Genomic DNA, 22886 nt, shown 5'->3' with positions numbered 1-22886 from the left:
CGACCATCCCATTTCCCGCCTGTGACATGCCTCTAGAGGCGAAAGCCACAGTGGGGCTTTCCTAAACATCCTTTTTTTGTATTTGTCCCAGATCTTCAATAGGGCAGAGCGCACAAAGTGGTTTCCAATTTTTTTCTATACTCTTTCTTCCGTATCAGAGGTACGAATGCCATCCTGCACGAAGATCATGGCCCTCTAATGTCAGCAACTTTTTATTTTTCAGGTTTATCCATTCCTGTACCCATTGGAGTCCACAGGCATCGCTATAGAGACCCAAGTTCGGTAGGCCTAGGCCTCCTCTTTTCCTCTCGTCTGTTAAGTTAGTGAAACTAATCCTGGGTTTTTTATTATTCCAAATAAACCTTGTCAGCTCTTTGTTCCATTCTTTCACAATACTTGTTTTCCTTACTATTGGCAAGTTTTGGAACAGATACATCATTTTTGGTAAGATGTTGGTTTTTATGGCAGCTATTCTGCCCAGAAGTGACAATTGCATCGAGCTCCAATTCTTTAGATCTTTTTTTATTTCCTTCCATTTATGATCGTAGTTATTCTGGTATAATTGGGAATTTCTTGCTGTTAAATATATTCCTAAATATTTTATTTTGCTCGTAATTTGTAGTCCCGATCTATTTTTTAGCTCTTCCTGTCTTGGTTTGGTAATATTTTTAGTCAGAAGCATTGTTTTCTCTTTATTGATTTTCAGACCTAATACTGTGCCGAAGTCCTCCACTTTCTTGATCCATTTCTCTATATTGCTTAAGGGATCTTCTATCGTGAAAATAAGATCATCAGCAAAGGCCCTCAACTTATATGATTCTTTGCCTATTTTGAGTCCTTTTAAGTATTCGTCTTCCCTTATGTTATTTAATAAGATCGCCAATGCTAACACAAATATCAGGGGGGACAGGGGGCATCCTTGTCTTGTGCCCTTTTCTATCTTAATCTTCTTCGTGGCTGTACCATTAATCCAGATGTCTGCTTCCTGATCTTTGTAAATCTCTATTGCATTTAGGAACGTATAACCTATGTCCATTTCCCTGAGTAGCAATTTGAAAAAGTCCCAATTCAATCGATCGAATGCCTTTTCTGCATCTATCGAGAGTAAGGCTAGTTCTTTTTCGTTATGGGCTTCATAGAATTCTAGTACGTCGATTATATTTCTGACATTGTCTTTGATGTTTCTATTGGGCAGGAATCCGGACTGTTCTTCTTTAATCCATGTTGACAAAAAGTTTTTTAGTCGTTCTGCAATTATGTTGGTGAAAACTTTGTAGTCAGTGTTAAGGAGAGATATAGGTCTGTAATTTTTGATATTGGTGGGATCTGTATTTTCTTTATGAATTAATGTAATATTTGCTGCTCTCCATGAGTTTGGCATCTTCTTCCCCTGTAGTATCCCGTTCATTACTTCCTTTAATTGTGGTTTTATTGTTTCTTTTAGCATTTTATAATACACAGCAGTTAGGCCGTCAGGGCCCGGCGCCTTATTCGGATCTAATTTTTTGATCGCACTTTCCATCTCTTCGTCACTTATCTCTTTGTTTAAACATTCCCGTTGCTCCTCAGTTATGATCTGGATTTTCTGTTTTCCTAAGTAGCAGCAAACAGCTTCTTTCTTTATCATATCTCTTTTGTATAAGTTTGTGTAGAATTTATGGAACTGATCCTGTATTTCTGAGTCTCTTGCGTATAGCCTGTCTTCTTGTTGAATTTGTGTGATATATTGCGGTTGTTTTTTCTTCCTTATCCTTCGAGAGAGCCACTTCCCCGCTTTGTTTATGTTTTGAAAATTGTATTGTTTCATAAACTTTAACTCTTTTTCTGTTTGTTCCATCTCCAACAAGTTTCGTTGTTTGTTTAGCACTTGCAGATCTTGCTTGAGTTTGTTGTTATTTGGGTGGCATTTAGATTCTTTTTTTGTTTCCTCTATTTTTCGTAGTAGTTCCATCATTTGTTGGTTCCTTAGCTTATTTTTCCAAGTGCTTTGTTGTATGAAATACCCGCGCATAACCGCTTTGCTTGTGTCCCATATTATGTGGTTTTCCATTCCCGGGGTAGAGTTTAAATTGAAGTATTCATTCAATAACTTTTCGTTTTTCTCGATCTCTTCTTTTGATCTTAAGAGGTTTTCGTTTAATCTCCATTTTCTATGTCCAGGTTTTTGGTCAATGTGTAATTCCAGTGGACAGTGGTCTGTGTCTCTTCTTGGTAGGATTTTGATCTTGTCTACTTTGGATGTTAGTGTTTTGGTCGTCCATACCATATCAATCCTTGACCAGGTGTTATGTCTATTTGAGAAGTAAGTGTAATCTCTTTCAGAGGCGTGATGTGTCCACCATGTATCCTGCAGGCCTAGCTCTTCCTTCAGCTTTATTAGCCCCTCGGGTAGCTTTCCCTGTCTATTTGGCCCTAATCTCTTAGCTGTTTTTGTCCTGTCCATCTTATTGTCCATCACACCGTTGAAATCTCCAAATAGTATTATATCTTGGGGGTCTTGTTCCAAGATCAGTTTTTTAAGTTTCTTTGTAAACTTCCCTTTCGGCCCGTTTGGGGTGTATATGTTACAGATTAGTAGTTTTTGCTTGCCTCTTTCTAGAGTAATACCTATTATTCGTCCATCTGGGTCTTTAAAAGCCAATTTGGCTGGTAACTTTTCTTTCGTGTAGATTACCACCCCCTTTTTCTTGTCAACTGATGAGGAGTAGAATTTTTTCCCAAGTTGTTTTTGGATTAAATAATCTGCATATTTCTGAGCGATGTGTGTTTCTTGTAGTGCGATTACGTCATAGTTACCTTTTTTAATTTGGTTGTATATTTTCTTTCTCTTGCTGACCGACTTAAGTCCGTTTACGTTATTCGAATAGCATTTAAGTTTCCACTCCATCTGCGGGATCTTCTTCTGGTAGCTCCTCCTCCGGTCTGTCGAGATTCGATTGGGCTTGGTCTTTGGGTCTTTCCTGGTTATCTAGTAAATTCGGAGAGTTAGTTCTGGCACGCTTATTAGGGTTTCCTAGATCTGGTGTGTTCGGATCTTCCTTGTCTTTTAGGATTTTCTCATAGAAATCTCTGGCCTTCTCTTCCGAGGTTAGCCAGTACCGCTCACCCTTATATGTTGCCATGATACCTTCGTTTTTCTCCCATCTATATCTTATTTTCCTTCTTTGTAGTTCTTCTGTTAGAAACAGATATTTCTTTCTTTTTGTTAAGGCTGCCGATGGTATTTCTTTCATTATTGCAACTTTTTTTCCTTTATGGAATATCGGGGGTTTGTTATTTTGTTTTAATATTTCATCCCTAGTGGTTTTCTTTATGAAATGGGCTATTACGTCTCTATCAACCTTGTTCCTTCTGGAGTAACTCGTTGAGATTCTGTATACTTTATCTGTTTGGTCTTCTATGTCTTTCACTGTACAATCCATCAGTTTCGCTGTTATTTGGATGATGGTTTGTCTAATGTTTTCATTAGCCTCTTCTGACACATTTCTATATCTTAGTTGAAATTCCATAATGTCTTGCTCGATACGCTCTTGTTGTCTCTCCAGTCTGTCACTTTTCTCCATTACTTTGTCCATTCTAATTTTTTGTTTTTCTTGTGTTGTTGTCAGTTGCTGTTTTTCTAGTTTAATTTCTTTTATTTCTTTTTGTAGATTTGTTATGTCCGTTTTCATTTCTTTCTTTAGTTCCCCTAGCTCCTCTGAGATCTCCTTTTTCATGTTTAGTTGTTGTTCTTGGAGTTCTAGTTGTTTCTCTAGTAATTTTTGTTGTTGTTCTTTGAGAGTATCGTTTTTCTCTGATAGCTTCTGGATTTCCCTCATAATATCTGATAAAGAGGGTTCTTTTGTGGTAGTTTCTTCTTGTTGTGATCCTCTTCTTGTTGTAGTAGAAGTAACCTTTTCTCTTCTTTTTCTTTGTCCATTTTGATTTTTGGAGTTGTCATGGTTGATTTGTGTCCTCTCCTTTTTCCTTAGTCTTGTTTTTTTCCCCTTCTTTTAATTCTTATTATTGTTGTTATTGTAGTTTTAAATCTATCAATTTGTTTATTGCTTCTTTTTATTAATTTATTTTTGATTTATTTATATATTTTATTATATATATATTAATTATTATTTTTAATTGTTATTTATATTTTATTTTTATATTTTATTTTAGTTTTATTTTATTCTTTAATATATCAATATAAATATAAAAGTTTATTTATTTAATTATTTATTTAATTATTTAAAAAATTTGTTTTACTCTTTTTTTAATATTTTTATTTTATTTTATTTTATTTACCAATTAATTTTATTGTTTCGTTGTTTATTATCTATTAACTTATTATATCTTATTTATTCGTGGTTTTTTATTATTGTTATATTATTTGTTTATTTATTTGTTAAATATTATTTTATTTTATTTATTAATTATTTTAAGTTGTATTATTTTATGTATTTATTTTATTTTATTTATTAATTTTACTTATCTATTTTATTTATTATTATTTGCTGTAGTCTTTTATTTATTATACTATTATAACTATGTACTTTACAAGTATTACGTATTTTCTTTTTGTTTGTTTGATTTTATTTGATTTAATATAGTAGTTCTTATTGTGTCCTTATTGTGATCTTATAATATTTTGTTATTGTTTTCTAAATATTAGTATAAGTGTCTATGTGTCAAATCCTATTCCAGTTCTTGGCGTTTATTTATTTATTTATTTTGTTTTTCTTTGTATATTTTTTTATGTATTTTGTATTTTTTTGGTATATTATTTATTTATTTATTATTAAAAAATTTATCTTCTCTTTTGTTCTATTTTATATCTTATTATTTTTATTTATTTTTATTTTTTATTTTTTAATTATCTTAGTTATATATATTTATTTTTATTTATTTTGTTATTTTGTTATTATTATTGGGGGAGCTTTGTTTGCACATGCGCAGTCGGCCGGCCTTCTTCTTACTTCTGCCCTCTGTCTTATGCGTCACATGTCACACGCTCCTTGCGTTCCTGCGTCCTCCCGTCCTACGTTGTCGTCGTCCCCTGCGTCCCTGCGTCTTGCGTCATGACGCCGTGTCACGTCGCCAGCGGCCTCCGTGGCTTGTTCGGCATCCCTTTGTCCTCCCGCTTCGCCTCTCCTCTTTCCCTCCACAGTTTACAGGTCGCGTTTTGTTTTTACTTGTACTTATGCTTGTACTGGAAGGTTGAGTGGGGTCCCCTTGGCCTCCCTTTGGATTCCTCGATCCTCACACCTTGGCGATAGGCCGTTGGGGGAGTCAAACGTGGTCTGACACAGTGCTGCGGCGGTTCTGAGGTGGTTCTGAGGCTAGGCCTCTTAAAGGGTCCCGATTGCTCAATCAGTGATCCAGATTCTTGTCCTGGTTTTATCAAATTGCTTGTTACTTGTCAAATAAGAAAGGATAACACAGATTCTCATATGTTGGTCTTCTTTCTTATCCCTTTTTGAGCCAATTTCTTCTTTTATTTTACTCTTACTTTTACTTTCTCTTCTTCTCTTTAGCCTTTTAGCCTTTTAACCTCCCTCCACCCTGGCCTTATTGTTCTTTCTTTCTCTTTCCTTCTCTTCCTTAGCTTTTTTACTTCCTCCTCCTTCCTCCGCTACCGCTTTCAGGTTTATAGTTCCAAAGCCGCTGCTTCTATATTTTATATTTAACGTCCTTATATAAAGAGAGTAATTTTTGTTGACTTACGATTCTTTGGTCTTCTTTGTTGCGTCTAAAATGCGGGTGGTCGGCAGTATTCCTGGGCCAATTCCAGGTCGTCCGAATGGAGGCCTGATTTCCCTTTGGGGATCGCGTCCGGGCCCTCTGGCTGCCTCTCCCTTGAGGGGGGAGACAGCTTATGGGCCATCGGTTAGACCCCCCTGTGGGTTCGCAATCTCTCCAGCCTCAATCCACTGGGGAGTGGGAGCTATGCTCACCTAAACCTCCGTGGGTTGTGGAGAACGTGAGAGAGCTCTCACCACCACCGTCCTGCCGCCATGAGCCCCGCACCGGAAGTCGTCCTTGAGTGGAGTTGTGATGATCCTTGATTACTTTCATCCTAGCCTTCCTGCCACAATCAGATAAGGCACAAAAGGGGAGGCTGGGGAAATGTCCAGTTTTGAATGAAGTAAACAAAATCGGGAAGGCGGCCCCCTGAAGGGCGTCTCGCTCCTATTGTGAAATGGCCAAAAGTCTCCAGAAGGAAATCCCCAGCCCGATGGCCTTTATTCTGGAGCCTCATAGAGTTTCCAGGTTCCATTGTCCTCGCCAGAGTTCTGGGATATGAGTTTCTTTTGTTGCCTCTGATTGCCCCTTCAACAGCTGTCTGATTCCTGGATTGTTTTACCCAAGGGGAGGGGGAAGGAGTGATAGGTTTTGGGTGTCAGGGCAAGAATAAGGAGAATACATGGGAGAATACAGAAATCCACAAAAATTCATATCAAATATCTCCTTCCCCATCCCACCCTGCCAAAGAAATTTAATAAAGAAATTATTTTCAAGCAATATGAGTCCATAGTTCATTTTGAGGGAAGTTCATGAGCGGGAAAGATGTCCTTGCGAGTCCAAAACATTAGGCAGAGCTCTTAAAGCCCCAAAAGGAAAGTCTGTTGATTTCCCACTGAGCCATTGGGTGGATTCTGCCATGCTGGGATTGAAGCTGGTCCTTGGGACACTACAACTCTCATGAAGTGCAGAAGTCCCAAGATCCAGCTGTTCCCCAAAAGTCTTGTGGGGTCCTTGTTGTTGTTAGTGCCTTGGCAATGTGACCAAGGCTTAACCCCTACTGTGCAGTCTGGTGCCCTTGCCCTTTGCAGAACTATAAGTCACTATCCCTTATTGGGGGGGGGGGGGGGGTGCTCGACTTCATGTTGACTAAACTTGGAGCACAGACAAACAATACTTTTCTCAAATAACCCAGGCATCATCGGGTTCTCAAGCTAGTGATAAATAAATAAGACTCTAGCTTAGGCGACTCTCTTGTGAGTCTTTCTTGGAAAGATTTATTCAGAAGAGGTTTGCTACTGACTTCCCTGGAGAGTAAAAGGTAGTGATTTGCACAAAGTCACTCAGTAGGTCTCATGGCTTAGCAGGAATTTGAACTCTGGCCTCCTGGAGTCCGAGTCCCACATTCAAACCTCCACACCACACTATCTTTTGAAGTTCACCATTTCACAGGATAAACACAGGTGCTGCTTATGAATTTTAAGTAATATTTATTTTACTTTTTTTTTTTACAAAAAAATTACACAGATGTAGGTGGCAACAAATGTTCCATAGGAGACGTGTGTGACAACATGATAAAGTTAAAGGTATTAAAGCTGAAGCAACCACAGGAAATCCAGCCCAGTGGTTAGGCCAGTCCTGGAAAGCTGATTGTGGTACAGCATGTATACAAAAAGAAACCACAAGAGGTCTCCTCAGAAGGGTGATTCAGGGTGCCTCGGCTGTCCTAGAGGGGTATACAACATCATCCGGCAAATTAAGCTTCACCAGCCGGGCTCCTCACATTGTGGTGTAATGGTATATAGCCAGAAGAACAACAGGGACCTGTGGAAGACATCAGCGTTAGGTTCCATTACAATCCCTGATGATTTTGTTAGAGTTGCATTGACTTCCAACCTCGGACGGGCCTAGAATCCCACACATCATTCCAGCTTATATGATGTTACACTACCTGGGGTCAGGACCCCTGGGGGGTCACGAGGTGGTGTGAAATAGGTCACCAAAGACCATCAGAAAACACAGTATTTTCTGTTCATCATGGGAGTTCTGCGTAGGACTTTTGGCTCAATTGTATCACTGGTGGGATTCAGAATGCTCTTTGATTGTACTTTGATTGAACTACAAATCCCAGCAACTAAAACTCCCAAATGTCAAATTCAATTAGGAATTAGTTGTGGGAGTTGGAGTCCAAAACACCTCAAGGGCTGAAGTTTGTCTGGTTCAAATCCGAGGAGCGGGGTGAGCTCCCATCTGTCAGCTCCAGCTTCTCATTTGGGGACATCAGAGAAGTCTCCCACAGGATGGTAAAACATAGAATCAAACCATCATTGAGTTGGAAGAGACCTCATAGGCCATCCAGTCCAACCTCCCCGCCAAGAAGCAGAAATATTGCATTCCAAGCACTCCCGACAGATGGCCATCCAGCCTCTGTTTAAAAGCCCCTAAAGAAGGAGTCTCCACCACATTCTGGAGCAGAGAGCTCCACTGCTGAACAGCAATCACAGTCAGGAAGATTTTCCTAATGCTCAGGTGGAATCTCCTCTCCTGTAGTTCCGCATCCTAGTTGCCAGAGCAGCAAAAAAACAAGCTTGCTCCTTCCTCCCTATGACTTTCCCTCACATATTTATATATGGCCATCATGTTTCCTCTCAGCTTTCTCTTCTGAAGGCTAAACACTAGGCCTGGGCGGTTTCGTTCGTTAATTTTGTAATTAGTTAATTATTCGTTATTTTTATTAATTACGAAACGATTACAAAACACATTTTCAAACCCGGAAGGGTTTAAAAATAACGAAACGGCATCCCCCATACTTTTAACGAGCTTCCGCCCGTTTCGGAAATGGGATGGAGGATGCTGGTGCCCTGGGAGGCTGGAGCCAATCAGCAAGCAAGCAGTGCACCGAGGGAGGAGAGAGGTCCGGGAGGGCTGCTTGTGCTTGCTTTGGGTTGGCTTGGCTTGGGTAGGAAAAAGACTTGCATTGGGTTGGCTTCGTTGGAAAAGACTCTTCTGTGTGTGCTCTTCATTGCCCTGTATTTTGGCTGTGTTAGCTCCACATCAGGGCCAGTTTTTGGTTAATTTTCCATTTCTGAATATTTTTTAAAAATACCTGTGTTTTATTCTTTAAAAAATACAAAAAATATTCTAAAAAAAGAAAAGACTTTTCTGTTGGTTTGTGCTCTCGATTGCCCTGTCTTTTGGCTGTGTTAGCTCTACATCAGGGCCAGTTTTTGGTTAATTTTCCATTTCTGAATATTTTTTAAAAATACCTGAGTTTTATTCTTAAAAAAATACAAAAAATATTCTAAAAAAAGAAAAGACTCTTCTGTTGGTTTGTGCTCTCAATTGCCCTGTCTTTTGGCTGTGTTAGCTCTACATCAGGGCCAGTTTTTGGTTAATTTTCCATTTCTGAATATTTTTTAAAAATACCTGTGTTTTATTCTTAAAAAATACAAAAAATATTCTAAAAAAATAAAAGACTCTTCTGTTGGTTTGTGCTCTCGATTGCCCTGTCTCCTGCCTGTGTTAGCTCTACATCAGGGCCAGTTTTTGGTTAATTTTCCATTTTTGAATATTTTCTAAAAATACCTGTGTTTTATTCTTAAAAAAATACAAAAAATATTCTAAAAAAATAAAAGACTCTTCTGTTGGTTTGTGCTCTCGATTGCCCTGTCTCCTGCCTGTGTTAGCTCTACATCAGGGCCAGTTTTTGGTTAATTTTCCATTTTTGAATATTTTCTAAAAATACCTGTGTTTTATTCTTTAAAAAATACAAAAAATATTCCAAAAAAATAAAAGACTCTTCTGTTGGTGTGTGCTCTTGATTGCCCTGTCTCCTGCCTGTGTTAGCTCTACATCAGGGCCAGTTTTTGGTTAATTTTCCATTTTTGAATATTTTCTAAAAATACCTGTGTTTTATTCTTAAAAAAATACAAAAATATTCCAAAAAAAGAAAAGAGTCTCCTGTTGGTGTGTGCTCTTGATTGCCCTGTCTCCTGCCTGTGTTAGCTCTACATCAGGGCCAGTTTTTGGTTAATTTTCCATTTCTGAATATTTTCTAAAAATACCTGTCTTTTATTCTTAAAAAAATACAAAAAATATTCTAAAAAAAATAAAAGAGTCTTCGGTGGCTGTGTGTGCGTTTGTCATTTGTGTAGTTCCAACCAGTGTGGTCCTTTTGCTCATTATTTGTGTAGTTCCAACCAGTGTGATGAAACGCTTCCTTCCCGGCTTTGCTAGTCGCAAGGGCCAAGTGCTATTGCGAATACCGAAGAAAGGTAGGGGACTGAAGATGAACACATTGACAAGAAGGGAACATTCATCCAACAAGATGGTTATTGAAACACCCACAGATGCTTCAACCAGCTGTGAGATGGCAGAACCTTCTTCTTCATCAGTTCAAAAGACTCTACGTTCAGATCCTGATGTCCTTCCAACTACCTCTGATACTACTTGTTATGAAGAGGAGGGCGAGGAGGCGGACGTGTCAGAGGAATGGGAGGAAGACAAGATGGAATGTGCTTCCACCACAGGAATTAGTGATCAAGACGAGGACTGCATGCTGATGGAGGGTGAGCTACAGAAACAACCAACAATTATACTCCCTTCCACAAACACCGACAGTCCAAACACGAGCATGAGTACATCTGAAGTGCCTAGTAGGGGTAGGCCGAGATCGCTCCTATAGGATCATTACGACGTCCATAATGAGAGGGCCACTTTGGCAGTTTGCAGGCATTGCAGTGTGAGCGTCAGCAGAGGAAAAGATATGAGGTATCTTGCCACAACAGGGCTAAGGATGCACATTAAGATACACCACCCAAATGTGAAGTTGGTCCTTCTTACTTAACTTGCAATACTGCTACAGAAATTAGTATGTATATGCAATACTTCCCAGATAATTTTCAGAGTTTTTTCAAAGTGCAATTTCTGTTACTTTTTGTTACTTTTTCTTTATTTCTTATATTTACTTTCTAAGTTTTTATAATATTATTTTTATATATTAATAATTTATAATTTAATTTTATATATTATTTTTATTATTATTTATAATTATATTTATAAATATTTTATAAATTTAATTATATTTTATTTAAATATTTATATTATTATTTATTTCATTTATATAATAATATATTATTATATTATATTATTTTATTTTATATTGTATTGTATATATTATATAATTTTATATTATTATTTATTATTAATAATAATTATTATTTATTATTATTTATATTTTATTTGTTTAAATTTTATTATTATATTATTGTTTATTTCATTATATTATTAAATTGACTCAGTTTTGGCTACTTTATCTTATTTATTTATTTATTTAGAGGATTTCTATACCGGCCTTCTCAACCTCAACGAGGGACTCAGGTCGGTTTACAAAACATATCAAATACAATCAGATAAAACAGATAAAACAACAAATACAACTCATTACATATTAAAATCGTATAACTCAGTACAATAAAATCATCATTACATCATCACAGTTTCCTATGCCAAATCGTCAATCCAGTCATGGTCATAATCATATTCATAGTCGCAGTTCATCATAATCCATCACAGGGAAGGTTCCAGGTTCAGTCTTTGAATGCCGCATCCCAGAGCCATGTTTTTAACGATTTCCTGAACGTCAGGAGGGAGGGGGCAGATCTAACCTCTAATGGGAGGGAGTTCCAAAGCCGGGGAGCCACCACCGAGAAGGCCCTGTCTCTCGTCCCCACCAACCGTGATTGTGAGGGTGGTGGGACCGAGAGCAGGGCCCCCCCGGAAGATCTTAGTAGCCTTGATGGCTCATAGGGGAGAATCCGTTCGGACAGGTAAACTGGGCCAGAGCCGTTTAGGGCTTTATAGGTCAACACCAGCACTTTGAATTGTGCCCGGAAGCTGATCGGCAGCCAGTGGAGCTGGCGTAACAGAGGGGTCGTGTGGTCTCTGTACCCTGCTCCTGTTAACAATCTGGCTGCCGCACGTTGGACTGATTGAAGCTTCCGGGCAGTCTTCAGAGGCAGCCCCACGTAGAGAGCGTTGCAGTAGTCTAAACGGGATGTAACCAGAGCGTGGACTACCGTGGCCAAGTCAGACTTCTTATTACTTTTTTATTTAATATCTTAATATCTTGTTCTATTTGATTATTTTATTTGATTTATTTTATGAAATGATTTTGTTTATAGAGCATTTAGCATTGCGCAATCGTTAAAATCGCATTTTAACGAATCGATTCGTTATTATTGTAATCGCGAATCGATTCGTATTTAATAACGAAGTTTCGGAAGTCGTTTTGCTCATGCGCAAATCGCGTTCGCCATATTAACTAATCGATTCGTTTTAGGGTTAACGAATCGACCCCCCGTACCAATAACGAAGCTTCGGAAGTGATTTGCGCATGCGCGGGGGGTTCGCCATCTTAATGAATCGATTCGTAAATATTTATGAAAATTCGTAAATACCGAAAAAAAATTGGGAAAATTTTGTAATTATTTTAAATATCGAAACAAAAAAACACCCCAATTACAAATCGATTTTAGAAACAATTTTTTTGCGTTGTTACCCAGGCCTACTAAACACATCCAGCTCTTTAAGCTGCTCCTCATACGGCTTGTTCCCCAGACTGTTAATCATTTTAGTCGCCCTCCTTTGGACACATTCAATCTTGTCAACATCTTCCTTCAATAGCGGTGCCCAGAATTGGACACAGTATTCCAGGTGTGGTCTGACCAAGGCAGAATAAAGGGACAGCATGACTTTCCTGGATCTAGGCACTAGACTCTTATTTATGCAAGTCAAAATCCCATTGGCTTTTGTTGCCACCGCATGGCATTGTTGCCTCATGTTTAATTTGTTGTTCATGGGGACTCCAAGATCTTTTTCACATGTAGTGCTGTTGGGCTTCCCCTGGGTGATGTCTTTGCAGACAGCCAATTCTCTCACGCCAGAAGCAACTTTCTCAAGTCACTCCTGACATGAAAAAAAACTGGTATGGAAATGGAGAATCCAGGCTGCCAGAAGCCTTTGGGAATGTGTGCTTGGTCATTGTTTGATACTCCCAAACTTCCCTTAGGCCACAACCAGCCCTTATACACAGACGTGGCCTGCTAATTCCCCCTTTTAAAATATGGACAATCACAGCCTAACAAGAGGGTAAAATAACAACTTGCTCACTTGTTCCTCCCCAAATATGTCCTGCTAGAAGACAATGATGCTTGGGAAAATGGAAGGAAAAAGGAAGAGGGGCTGACCAGGGGCAAGATGGATGGATGGCATTCTTGAAGTGACTGGCTTGACCTTGAAGGAGCTGAGGGTGGTGACGGCCGACAGGGAGCTCTGGCGTGGGCTGGTCCATGAGGTCACAAAGAGTCGGAAATGTCTGAATGAATGAACAACAACAAGAACTCACCATAAGCATAAGAATGGCAAATCCAAACCAGGAGGCACCCCAGGCATAGCTCTGTACGGCATGCTTAATGTGCTCAAAGCAGCCCTAAGGAAGGAAGGGAGAGCCAGTCAACTTTTGGGAAAGAGAAAATACTGGTGATGCTATTGCCTCTGTATGGAACCCAAGAAACCTTATGTTCCCAGAAGGCAGTTCAAAACCTTGCAAAGAAGTTCATAAATGACAGACAAACCCCAGGGAAGATGGAGAAGAACCAAGTACCTGTGTGTTGATGTAATCCACATGCCCCAGTCGGCATCCTTCCTCATTGATGAAATTGTAGTTCTGATCCTGTTTGCAGCAGAAGAATGGCCAGGGAGCCACTATTTCAGGGTACCTGCTTCGAAAGACCGAGGTGTAGTTTACCCAATCCATGGGGTTATTGGTGCCACAGCACTGTTGCTAAGGGGGTGAGAACAACAGAGGAGGGAACATAAACTCACAATTTATACTGCCAAGAGCTATGGCTAGAGAACTGCAATCTTGTTTAATGTTGTTGTTGTTGTTGTTGTTGTTGTTGTTGTTGTTGTTATTATTATTATATATCTATATTTATTTATTCATTATTTATGACATTTATATCCCACCTTTCTCAGAGTGGCTTACAAGCTATATGTACATACAATACATTATATTATTAGCATAGCACAATAACAGTATTATTGGTAGGTTACATACCTGTGACCATCTTTCTTCGAGTGGTGCTCTGCGAATTCACACTTGTGGAGAGACTGCGCCTGCGCGGGCTCCAACGGAAACTTCTACAGTTTAAACTTTTCAAGTTTTGGCGGTAACCCTGCCCAGCCCCCGCAGGGGATAAAAGGGCGCCCCGCGCATACCCTCGCAATTCCTACGCCGCTAAGGCAACGAGAAATTGGAGGTTTGTCTGAGGGGAGGCTGGGCGGGTTAGTGTGAATTCGCAGAGCACCACTCGAAGAAAGATGGTCACAGGTATGTAACCTACCATTTTTCTTCGTGGTCTCTGCGAATGCACACTTGTGGAGACTAGCAAGCTCAGGTCCCGGAGGCGGGAAGAAGGCAAACCGACCATAAAAATCAAGGGCCAAACAATTTTATTAAGTGTAATAAAGTCATGAACAAGGTATCGTATCACTTCATAAGAAGGGCACAGTGCATAAACGTATGGGAGTACGTGATCCTCCCAGCCATCTGAAGATGGCCAATTCACAGTAAACAATCACTCAACAAATGAGGGCATTCTTTGGAACAGTTACATAAACTTTTTGACCCTTGGTAAACAAACACACTCATTGCAATGAGGGTACTTCAAGTAGTTGCATAAACATTTGGCAATAAAAAACACACATCAGTAAAAGGCACTACACATGATGAGCCCAAAGAGACTCAAGTGCAAGGCTGCCTGTATGCCAGGCAAGTAATGTAACAATTCAACAAGTGCAAGTACATTCGCTACCGTCAGTAGCCAGCCCTATTCGAGCAACCCGTGTTCACAACAAAAACATCACAGTGTGTCGGGGAAGGGAGCATACGGTACCGTAACAAACCCACGGTATCGATGATACAACTTGGTGCGAATCTCTATGGCAGACACGACGCCAGAATTGCCCTCCCAAAGGCCATGTCAGGTGTACATCTGGTGTCCAATCTGTAATGTGAAACAAATGTCTGAGGACTTTTCCAAATGGCCGCCTTGCAAATAGCGTCCAGGGGAATCCCCTTAAGAAAAGCAGTAGAGGCCGCCATTGCCCTGGTTGACCGAGCCCGGACAACCGAGGGAGGTTGTTGTCGAGCCAGCTGATAACACAGCTCGATGGTCGAAGTGATCCAGTGGGAGAGGCGCTGTGCCGTGATCGTCAAACCCATTTTACCATGGGCATATGTCACAAAAAGTCGCTGAGTCCTTCGAGACTGAGCAGTTCTATCCCTGTAACACAGCAATGCCCTCCACACGTCGAGCATATGGAGTCTCTTCGTCGGGGTAGAGTGAGATTGAAAAAACGAAGGTAGAACAATGTCCTCGTTAACATGGAAAGGGGATACAACCTTGGGTAGGAATGTCACATCTGTGCGGAGAACTGCCCTATTCTCGTGGACAACAAAATAGGGTTCGCCCACCCTCAGGGCCGCCAGTTCCGATGGCCTACGGGCCGAGGTGATTGCGACCAGAAAGGCCACTTTCCAGGAAAGAAGTCGAAGATCAATCGACGCCAACGGTTTGAAGGGGGGTTGTGCGAGCTGTGCCAGCACGAGGTCGAGGTTCCAGCCAGGAGTTGGGGGACGAACCGGGGGATGAAGATTGTTGAACCCCCTCAAGAAGGACTTTATCGAGCTGTCCTTAAACAGAGAGGCATCCCCTCTTCGCTGAAGAAGCCATGAAATGGCCGCCAGGTGTGACTTTAGTGATGACAGCGACACCCCGTTCGGTAAGGTGCAGTAAGAACAAGAGAATTGATGGTACCGAAGGCTGAGGGTCGTCCAGTCCCTTTTCAGAGAGGAAAGCCTGGAAGTGGTTGAGGCATGCCGAGTAGCACTTCTTCGTCGCCGGTTTCTGAGCTGCAGCTAGGATAGGAAGAACGCCTGGACACAGTGTCTTTAGAACTGGATCCTCCACGCCGAAAGGTGAAGAGAAGCAAGATCGGGGTGGAGAAGCTGGCCCCCTTCTCGGGAGAGCAGATCCTGTCGAAGTGGAAGGCGTCTCATCCGTTCCTCGGACAGCTGGAGGAGAACTGGGAACCACGGTTGTCGTGGCCATTCCGGCGCTATCAGGATACAGTTTGTTTGCACCGAAAGGATCCTCTCGATCACCCTCGGGATGAGTGGGAAGGGTGGAAAGAGGTAGAGCAGATGTTTCGACCAATCCAGAAGAAACGCGTCTCAGAGGCACCCTGGTACCGCGTTCAGAGCCAGGCATGTGCCGAACTGTGGCAGTTGAGCATTTAGAGGTGACGCAAAGAGATCGGCCGCCGGAAGACCCCAGTCTCTGAAAATTTTGGTGAGCTCGTGTTCAGCTTCCATTCGTGCGAGGTCGATTTCGTTCTGCTGAGCGCATCTGCCTCGACGTTGGTCTCGCCCGGAAGGTGAAGGGCTGTTATCGACACCGACCTGGCTACACACCACTCCCACAGTTCCAATGACAGCTTGAGTAGTTTTCTCGAGCCCGTGCCGCCCTGTTTGTTTACATAAAACATTGCCACCATGTTGTCCGTAAGGATTTGGACAGATTTTCCGGTGACAAGGAGGGCGAAAGCCCTTAGGGCTTTGAAGATCGCCAGCAGCTCTAAGTAATTTATGTGGCATTGTCTTTCTTCCAGGGACCAGAGATCATGTACCGAGAGATCTCCTGTATGGCATCCCCATGCGAACGTCGAGGCATCCGTCATGATGGTGACGGATGGAGGTTCCGGGTGGAAGGGAATGCCCCTGCGGTTCATCCACCAGTTCAGAGAGTCTTTCACCGACCTCGGGACCAGCAATCGTTTTGAGGCGTTGTCCCACATTGGATTGAAATGGTCCAGGAACCATCTTTGAAGGGGACGGAAGCGAAGTCTTGCCAATGCTGTCACCATTACCGTGGAGGCCATGTGTCCGAGGAGGACTTGTATTTGCTTCGCTGGAACCACTCGGGATCGATGAACTTTGAGCGCCTCAGCGCGTAGAGCTGACAAACTTTCTCCTTGCATGGGAAAATATCACCTTTCCTCTGGAAGGTAAACAGACTGGGAGAGAGAATCGAACATGGCGCCTATGAACTTTATGCATGTGGTAGGTTGTAGATGGGATTTTTCCCTGTTCAGCTGGAGACCCAGATCCTCGAGGAGGGAAAGTGTCTTTGCCACCTGGATTCTTAGAAGGTCTGGAGAGCGAGCTGCCAACAGCCAGTCGTCCAGGTATGGGAAAATGCGGATTTTTTCCCTTCTGAGGGCTGCTGCGACCACCGACATGCATTTGGTGAAAGTTCTCGGTGCCGTCACGAGTCTGAACAGGAGCACGTTGAAGGCATAAGTCTGTCCCGCTACCCTGAAAGCCAGGAAGCGTCTGTGGTGTTTTCTGACTGAAAGGTGGAAATAAGCGTCTCTGAGATCGACGGACGCGAAGAAATCTCCGTATCTGAGGAGGGGAAGTATGGACGATACCGTCACCATCCGGAACCTTTGGGGTTCGATGAAGGAGTTTAAGTCTCTGAGATTGAGGATTGGGCAGAGGGAGCCGTCCGGCTTTGGGACAGTAAAGTATCTGGAGAAAAAGGCTCGATGGTTTTGAGAGTCCAGTAGGGGGGAAATGGCCCCCTTTAGAAGCAAGGTCTCGACTTCTGTCAGAATTGTCGAAGATAGCTCGGTATTGACAATATGTCCCGTTGGTGGGAGTTCTTCGAACTCCAATGCATAACCTTCACCGACAATCTTTAAAACCCATGCATCTGAGGTGATATTTTCCCATGCAGGGAGAAAGTTTGTCAGGCGGTCTCCGAACGGTGTAGAGCCGGATGGAAGAATGAGGGTGGGTGCCATCGGGAGGGACATGGGAACAACATCGGTAACGGATCTGCAAGCGGTATCGCCCATTGGGGCGTCAAATACGATGTCTGGCCTGGTTGCCTCCTGAAGCCTGGCAGGACCTTGAACGTTGCTGCTGGGGTTGCCTACGCTGCTGCTGGGGTTGCTGAGGGTGGGTTTGCTGGGATGAATGCAGGGGATGGACGGACTGGCGGTACTGGATCGTACGGTATGGGACCATGTGTTGACGCTTGTATTGGAACCACTTTGTCCTCTGTGCCTAGTTCTGGTTCTCAAACCCGCACTTAGTAGCCAAAGTCTTAAAGTCATGATTTGACTTGAGCTTATCGTCCGTCCCGGCGTTGAAGAGTCCAAGGGCATCAAAGGGAAGGTCCTCAATGACCTGCCTGGAAGATGTGGAGAGGCTAGACGATCGAAGCCAAGCATGCCTCCTAATAGCCACGGCGTGGGTGATCATCTTGCCGGCAGTGTCTCCAGTGTGTTTGGCCATCTGCATCTGATGATGCGCCAGGGAGTTCGCCTCTTGGGCCAGAGCGGAGAGGACGGTACGATCCTCCTGAGACATCCTCTGGAAAAATGGTGCCGCTTTTTCCCAGAGTATCTGCTGGTACGTGCCCATGCACGCGCCATAGTTAGCCATCCGGGCTAACAAGAGGGCGCCGGAGTACAGCTTTCTGCCAACTGCATCAAATCTCTTCCCCTCTCGATCAGACGGTGTTGATGATTGTCTCCCGAACGCCTGAGCTGCTTTAATCACCACCGAGTTGGGGTCGGGGTGATACTTGAGCCACTCCAAGCCCTCATCGTCTGTCCTGTACCACGCCTCAATCTTCTTAGATGTGGGTGGGATGGAGGAAGGGGTTTCCCAAGAACCTTGGATAACTTCGAGGAGGTAGGGCAGGAAAGGTAGAAGAGGAGCAGGTGGAGATTCTGACTGCACCCTCTTGAAAACCGGGTCTTGTACTGCCTTGGAAGTTTGCTTGACCTCCAAGCCCAAGGCGTCAGCCATACGAGCCATTTGATCTGCAAAGGCTCTGACATTGTCTGTGGAGATGGTGGATCGACCTCGTATGCATCATGGATAGGTGATCTCTCGATCCCGAGAGACAAAACCGATCCCGAGTGTACCGATCCCGGCAACTCGCCATCCTCCTCTTCCTCCTCGGCAGCAATGGACTGGGGAGGAGGGGATGAAGAAACATCCCGAACTGGCTGCTCTGGTAAAGCGGTTGGAGGGACTTTGGATGCTGAGGCCTGAATGGCACGCTCCAGTCTCATAGTCTGTCTGCCACTTTCCGGAGTCTCCGTCACCGGAGAAGTCTCCTGTCTTGCCGTCACAGTTGTCACGGTCTCCTGTTTGGCTGTCACAGATGGGAAAATCTCCTGTCTGGCAGTTATAAGACGAACGGGCGCCTCGATCATTGTGTCCACAGAAATCACAGGGGAGTCCGGTTGTTCCATAGGCGCCTCTGGTGACCGACGCATCTCCTGAGCAGGTTGGGAGATCGGCTGAGGCTGAGCTGGCTGCAACGGCGATGACCTCGCAGACGAGGTGGCCGAGGAGGCAGTAGTTGGTCTCCGAGAAGAAGAAGAAGACGAGGATGGAGGCGGCATCGTCTTCTTCTTCTTCGCCGGTGGCTGTGCAGTCTTAGACAGAGACTTGCCCGGGGTGGGCGGGATGGAGGATGAGGTGGAAGCACGCCGAGATTCCACTTGAGCTCGGCGAAAGGCAATGCGAACCGCCGTGGAAGATGGCGGAGCCGCCGATGTCGACCTCGTGGACCTAATCGACTTCATTGATGCCACCGAGCTGGTTGAAGAGTGCCGGATGCGCACGGTCTCGGTTGTTACCGTGCATGGTTCCTTCTGCTTCGTCGGCCTCGTGACCTTAGAAGCTGTCAACACCGAGGCCTTAGAAGCTGTCGACATAGCTGACCTCGGTTTTTTCTGTGCGGCCTTTCTCGCCCTTGTTTGGCGAGGCTCGGCCTGGGCCGAGGGATCGACAGACTTAGAAGTCGACGCCTCTTTCGACGTCGACGGCCGTGACGCCTTGGCCGATGTTGTTGTCGATGGCTTGGATACCAAAGTCGACATCGACGCCGGTGTCGATGTTAATGATACCCGAGCCAACGTCTGCTGGTACAGAAGGTATCGAAGCCGATGAACCTGATTTTTACGGGATTGTGCCGTCAGCGCTTGACAGTGACGACACAAAGAAGTAATGTGTGCCTCGCCGAGACACAACAAGCAAAGAGCGTGCTTGTCCGAATCAAGAATCTTCCTCGGACAATTCGAGCATCTTTTAAATCTAGTCGTTGACATACTCAGAAGAATCGAAGTGAGCCGTGTGGCAGAAAAAAAGGAATTGCGAGGGTATGCGCTCCATCATGCTGGGGCTGGGCGGGGTTACCGCCAAAACTTGAAAAGTTTAAACCGTAGAAGTTTCCGTTGGAGCCCGCGCAGGCGCAGTCTCTCCACAAGTGTGCATTCGCAGAGACCACGAAGAAAAAATATTACTATAGTGTACTATACCACTGTACTGCAATATTATTAGTAATATTACATGTAATATAAATATATAATTATTATATTGTATTATTATTGGTATTATATTGTATTACAATACTATGATCAATATTATATGTACAAACAATACATTATAATTATTAGCATAGCACAGTATTAGTATTATATATAACTATCAGTGTGAGAAAGCCTCAGTGGGAGAAAGGCCTCAGTGTTAGTAGGCCTCAGTGTGAGGATGGCCTGGTGTGAGAAGCCCCAGGTTAAAGCAACTGTGTGAAGCTCCAGTGCGAAGCCTGCTGTGTGTAAAAGGCTCCTGTGTGAAGCTCCTGTGTAAGTTTAGTGTGAGAAGAGGCTCTGTGAGAAAGAGGCTTTTTATTTGTATGAGAAAGAAGCCCAGTGTAGAAGCAAAGAAGGAAGTATAAAGAACTTTACTTGTGTTATGGAAACATTTTTGTAAATAGTGCACCCATATTATTTTGCTATTAAGAAAAGCCTCCTAAGGAAGAGATAACATTGGTCGGTGTGTTATTGTTCTTTTTTGTTTATTATTTATTTATTTAAAACTTTTATATTCCGGACTTCTCAACCTCTGTAGAGGGACTCAGACCGGCTTACAGTAAGGATGCAATGCTAATAGTACAATCTAAAAACATCATATAATAACGAGTTAAAATACATATAGATTAAAATTATAAATAGGCCAAATCGCCAAGATAAAATCATGTCCAACTCAGTCCATATGTGTGGTCGATAACTTTGTTCTGTAGCTGGTTTCAACCATTACTCTGGGAATGCTTCCTTCCATAGCAAGGATTTCACCAGCCTCCTGAAGGACAGGAGGGAGGGGCAGATCTGTTCTCAATCAGGAGAGAGTTCCATAGCCAAGGGGCCACCACAGAAAAGACCCTGTCTCTCGTTCCCACCAGATGCAATTGCGAAAGTTATTTTATCACTTTTGGCTACCGGTGCTGGGTCATGCTGCTGCTAATAAGCTACTTTGGTATACATTTATGAGGACGGTCTTTTGTTAATAAGTCCTTTTGCCCAACAAATGATTGTGGACGTCTTAGTCCAAAATAGATAGAGATTTCCAATAGAATGAGCAAAACTAAACTCCATGTGAAATGAAGCCAGCAATTGTTCAGCTGTTGTTGCCACTAGGGGTAACTAGCCATCTTTGGCATTTAGGCAAGTGGATAAAATAATATTGTTTTCAAAAACTTTTCAGATTCCAGGCAAAGTGAACACTAAGCTCACATGCTATCACAGTATCCAAAAGTATGGGAAGCATGTGGTTCTCTATGTGCTGTAAGACTGTAATTTCGACTGTCCTTGCTGTCTAGGGCTTATGGGAGTTTTAGTTCAGTTCAGCAATACTGTGAGAGCTGTATATTCCCTATCCCTAGCCTTACAAGTTGACAACTACTACACAAAGAAAATACGGGGAGTCACCATATAGGGGAAACTGTTTTGACTCTGTATTCTGCAATAACAGTGTCATGCCAAGTAGAAGGCATTGTTGGACTACAATATCTTTCACTGCTGACTTGATGGGAATGCATTCTAATAGGATCTGGAAGGCCCTACAGTCTCAATCTCTGGTGCTACATGTTTAGCCTCCATGGAGAAAGGCTTGGTGAGGCTAAAATACCCTTCTAACAGGACAGAACAGTCTTGCAGGTGGAAGTTTTAAGCAGGAAGACTTCCCAGCGCTGTACTTACAAAATCACGATGCGTGTAGGAGGTGATGCAAGAAGCGCACTCAAATCAGGATGAGCACCAGATACTGCAAGGGAAGGAAAATAAAGGTTAGTTCTACATGCTCCAAAAGCATGGCACTCATGTTAAATAACAAATGCAATGAAAACACACAGTAGATTGAAAACATGCATCAAAGAAAGTGAAAGGCCCCATCTACTATCAACAGATCAGTCCAAGTCGAATGGCCTTGGCCTGTGATCACCTGTCTTCTCCCTCTTGACCAGTTACATATACCCAACTTTTTCATCTGTTCCTCATATGACTTTGTTTACTGTAGTTTTCTTTCTCCTAAGCCTGGACTAGGAGGATTTTTTGGTGTGATCCAGTACGAATTTTATGTTCTTCTGGCCTTGCTGTCTCTGTTCAAACAGGTTCAGGAGAAAACAGTTTCTAATACTACCTTTGGTAAGTGACAAAAGTGGGTGACATGCCATGAGTAGCAACTCCCTTGTCTAAATAATCTTTTCCTTACTGTGAAAGTAATGTCTTCACATAGGTCTCTTCTGGAAGGCTTAATGTGTGTGTGTGTGGGGGGGGGGGGGGGGTATGCCTCACTTCCCATTTTTCCCCAAAGTCATTATTTTGGGAAAATATAACATATGGATTGTTGGAATTTTTCTTTTAGAATGATAAATGAAATAATTCAAGTTTGTATGTTGTTTTTAACTCGGGGACTTCTGTACTTTATATCTATTTGACACTATAAAGCAGGAGTTTTCAACTTTCCTAATGCCGAAACCCCTTAATACTCATGTTGTGTTGACCCCCAATCATAACATTATTTTGTTGCTACTTCATAACCAATTTTGCTACTGTTATGTATCGTAATGGAAATATCTGATATGCAGGATGTATTTTCATTCACTGGATCAAATTTGGCACATTGGATCAGTGTTTCTCAACCTTCCTAAAGCCATGACCCCTTAAATGCAGTTCTCATGTCGTGG

General features: G+C 42.7%; 2 protein-coding genes across 3 annotated transcripts in view; both read right to left on the bottom strand.

Annotated features, from left to right (window-relative positions):
• The window catches only part of LOC137095548 (protein lin-37 homolog), a 387598-nt gene that overhangs the window by 260277 nt on the left and 104435 nt on the right, over positions 1-22886 (bottom strand). The window lies entirely within an intron of this gene.
• LOC137095549 (uroplakin-1a-like) overlaps positions 7244-22886 on the bottom strand; it is a 33514-nt gene continuing 17871 nt past the window's right edge. The window contains exons 4-7 of the mRNA XM_067462333.1: positions 21901-21964; positions 13379-13558; positions 13121-13204; positions 7244-7539 (exon numbers count right to left, since the gene is read on the bottom strand). Coding sequence (XP_067318434.1) covers positions 21941-21964 — 24 coding nt within the window. The 3' untranslated portion in view covers positions 7244-7539; positions 13121-13204; positions 13379-13558; positions 21901-21940. The remainder of the gene's footprint in view (positions 7540-13120; positions 13205-13378; positions 13559-21900; positions 21965-22886) is intronic.

Source organism: Anolis sagrei, chromosome Y, assembly GCF_037176765.1.
Source record: "Anolis sagrei isolate rAnoSag1 chromosome Y, rAnoSag1.mat, whole genome shotgun sequence".
NCBI classification, from domain to species: domain Eukaryota; kingdom Metazoa; phylum Chordata; class Lepidosauria; order Squamata; family Dactyloidae; genus Anolis; species Anolis sagrei.
This window is presented reverse-complemented; position numbering and strand designations above follow the sequence as displayed.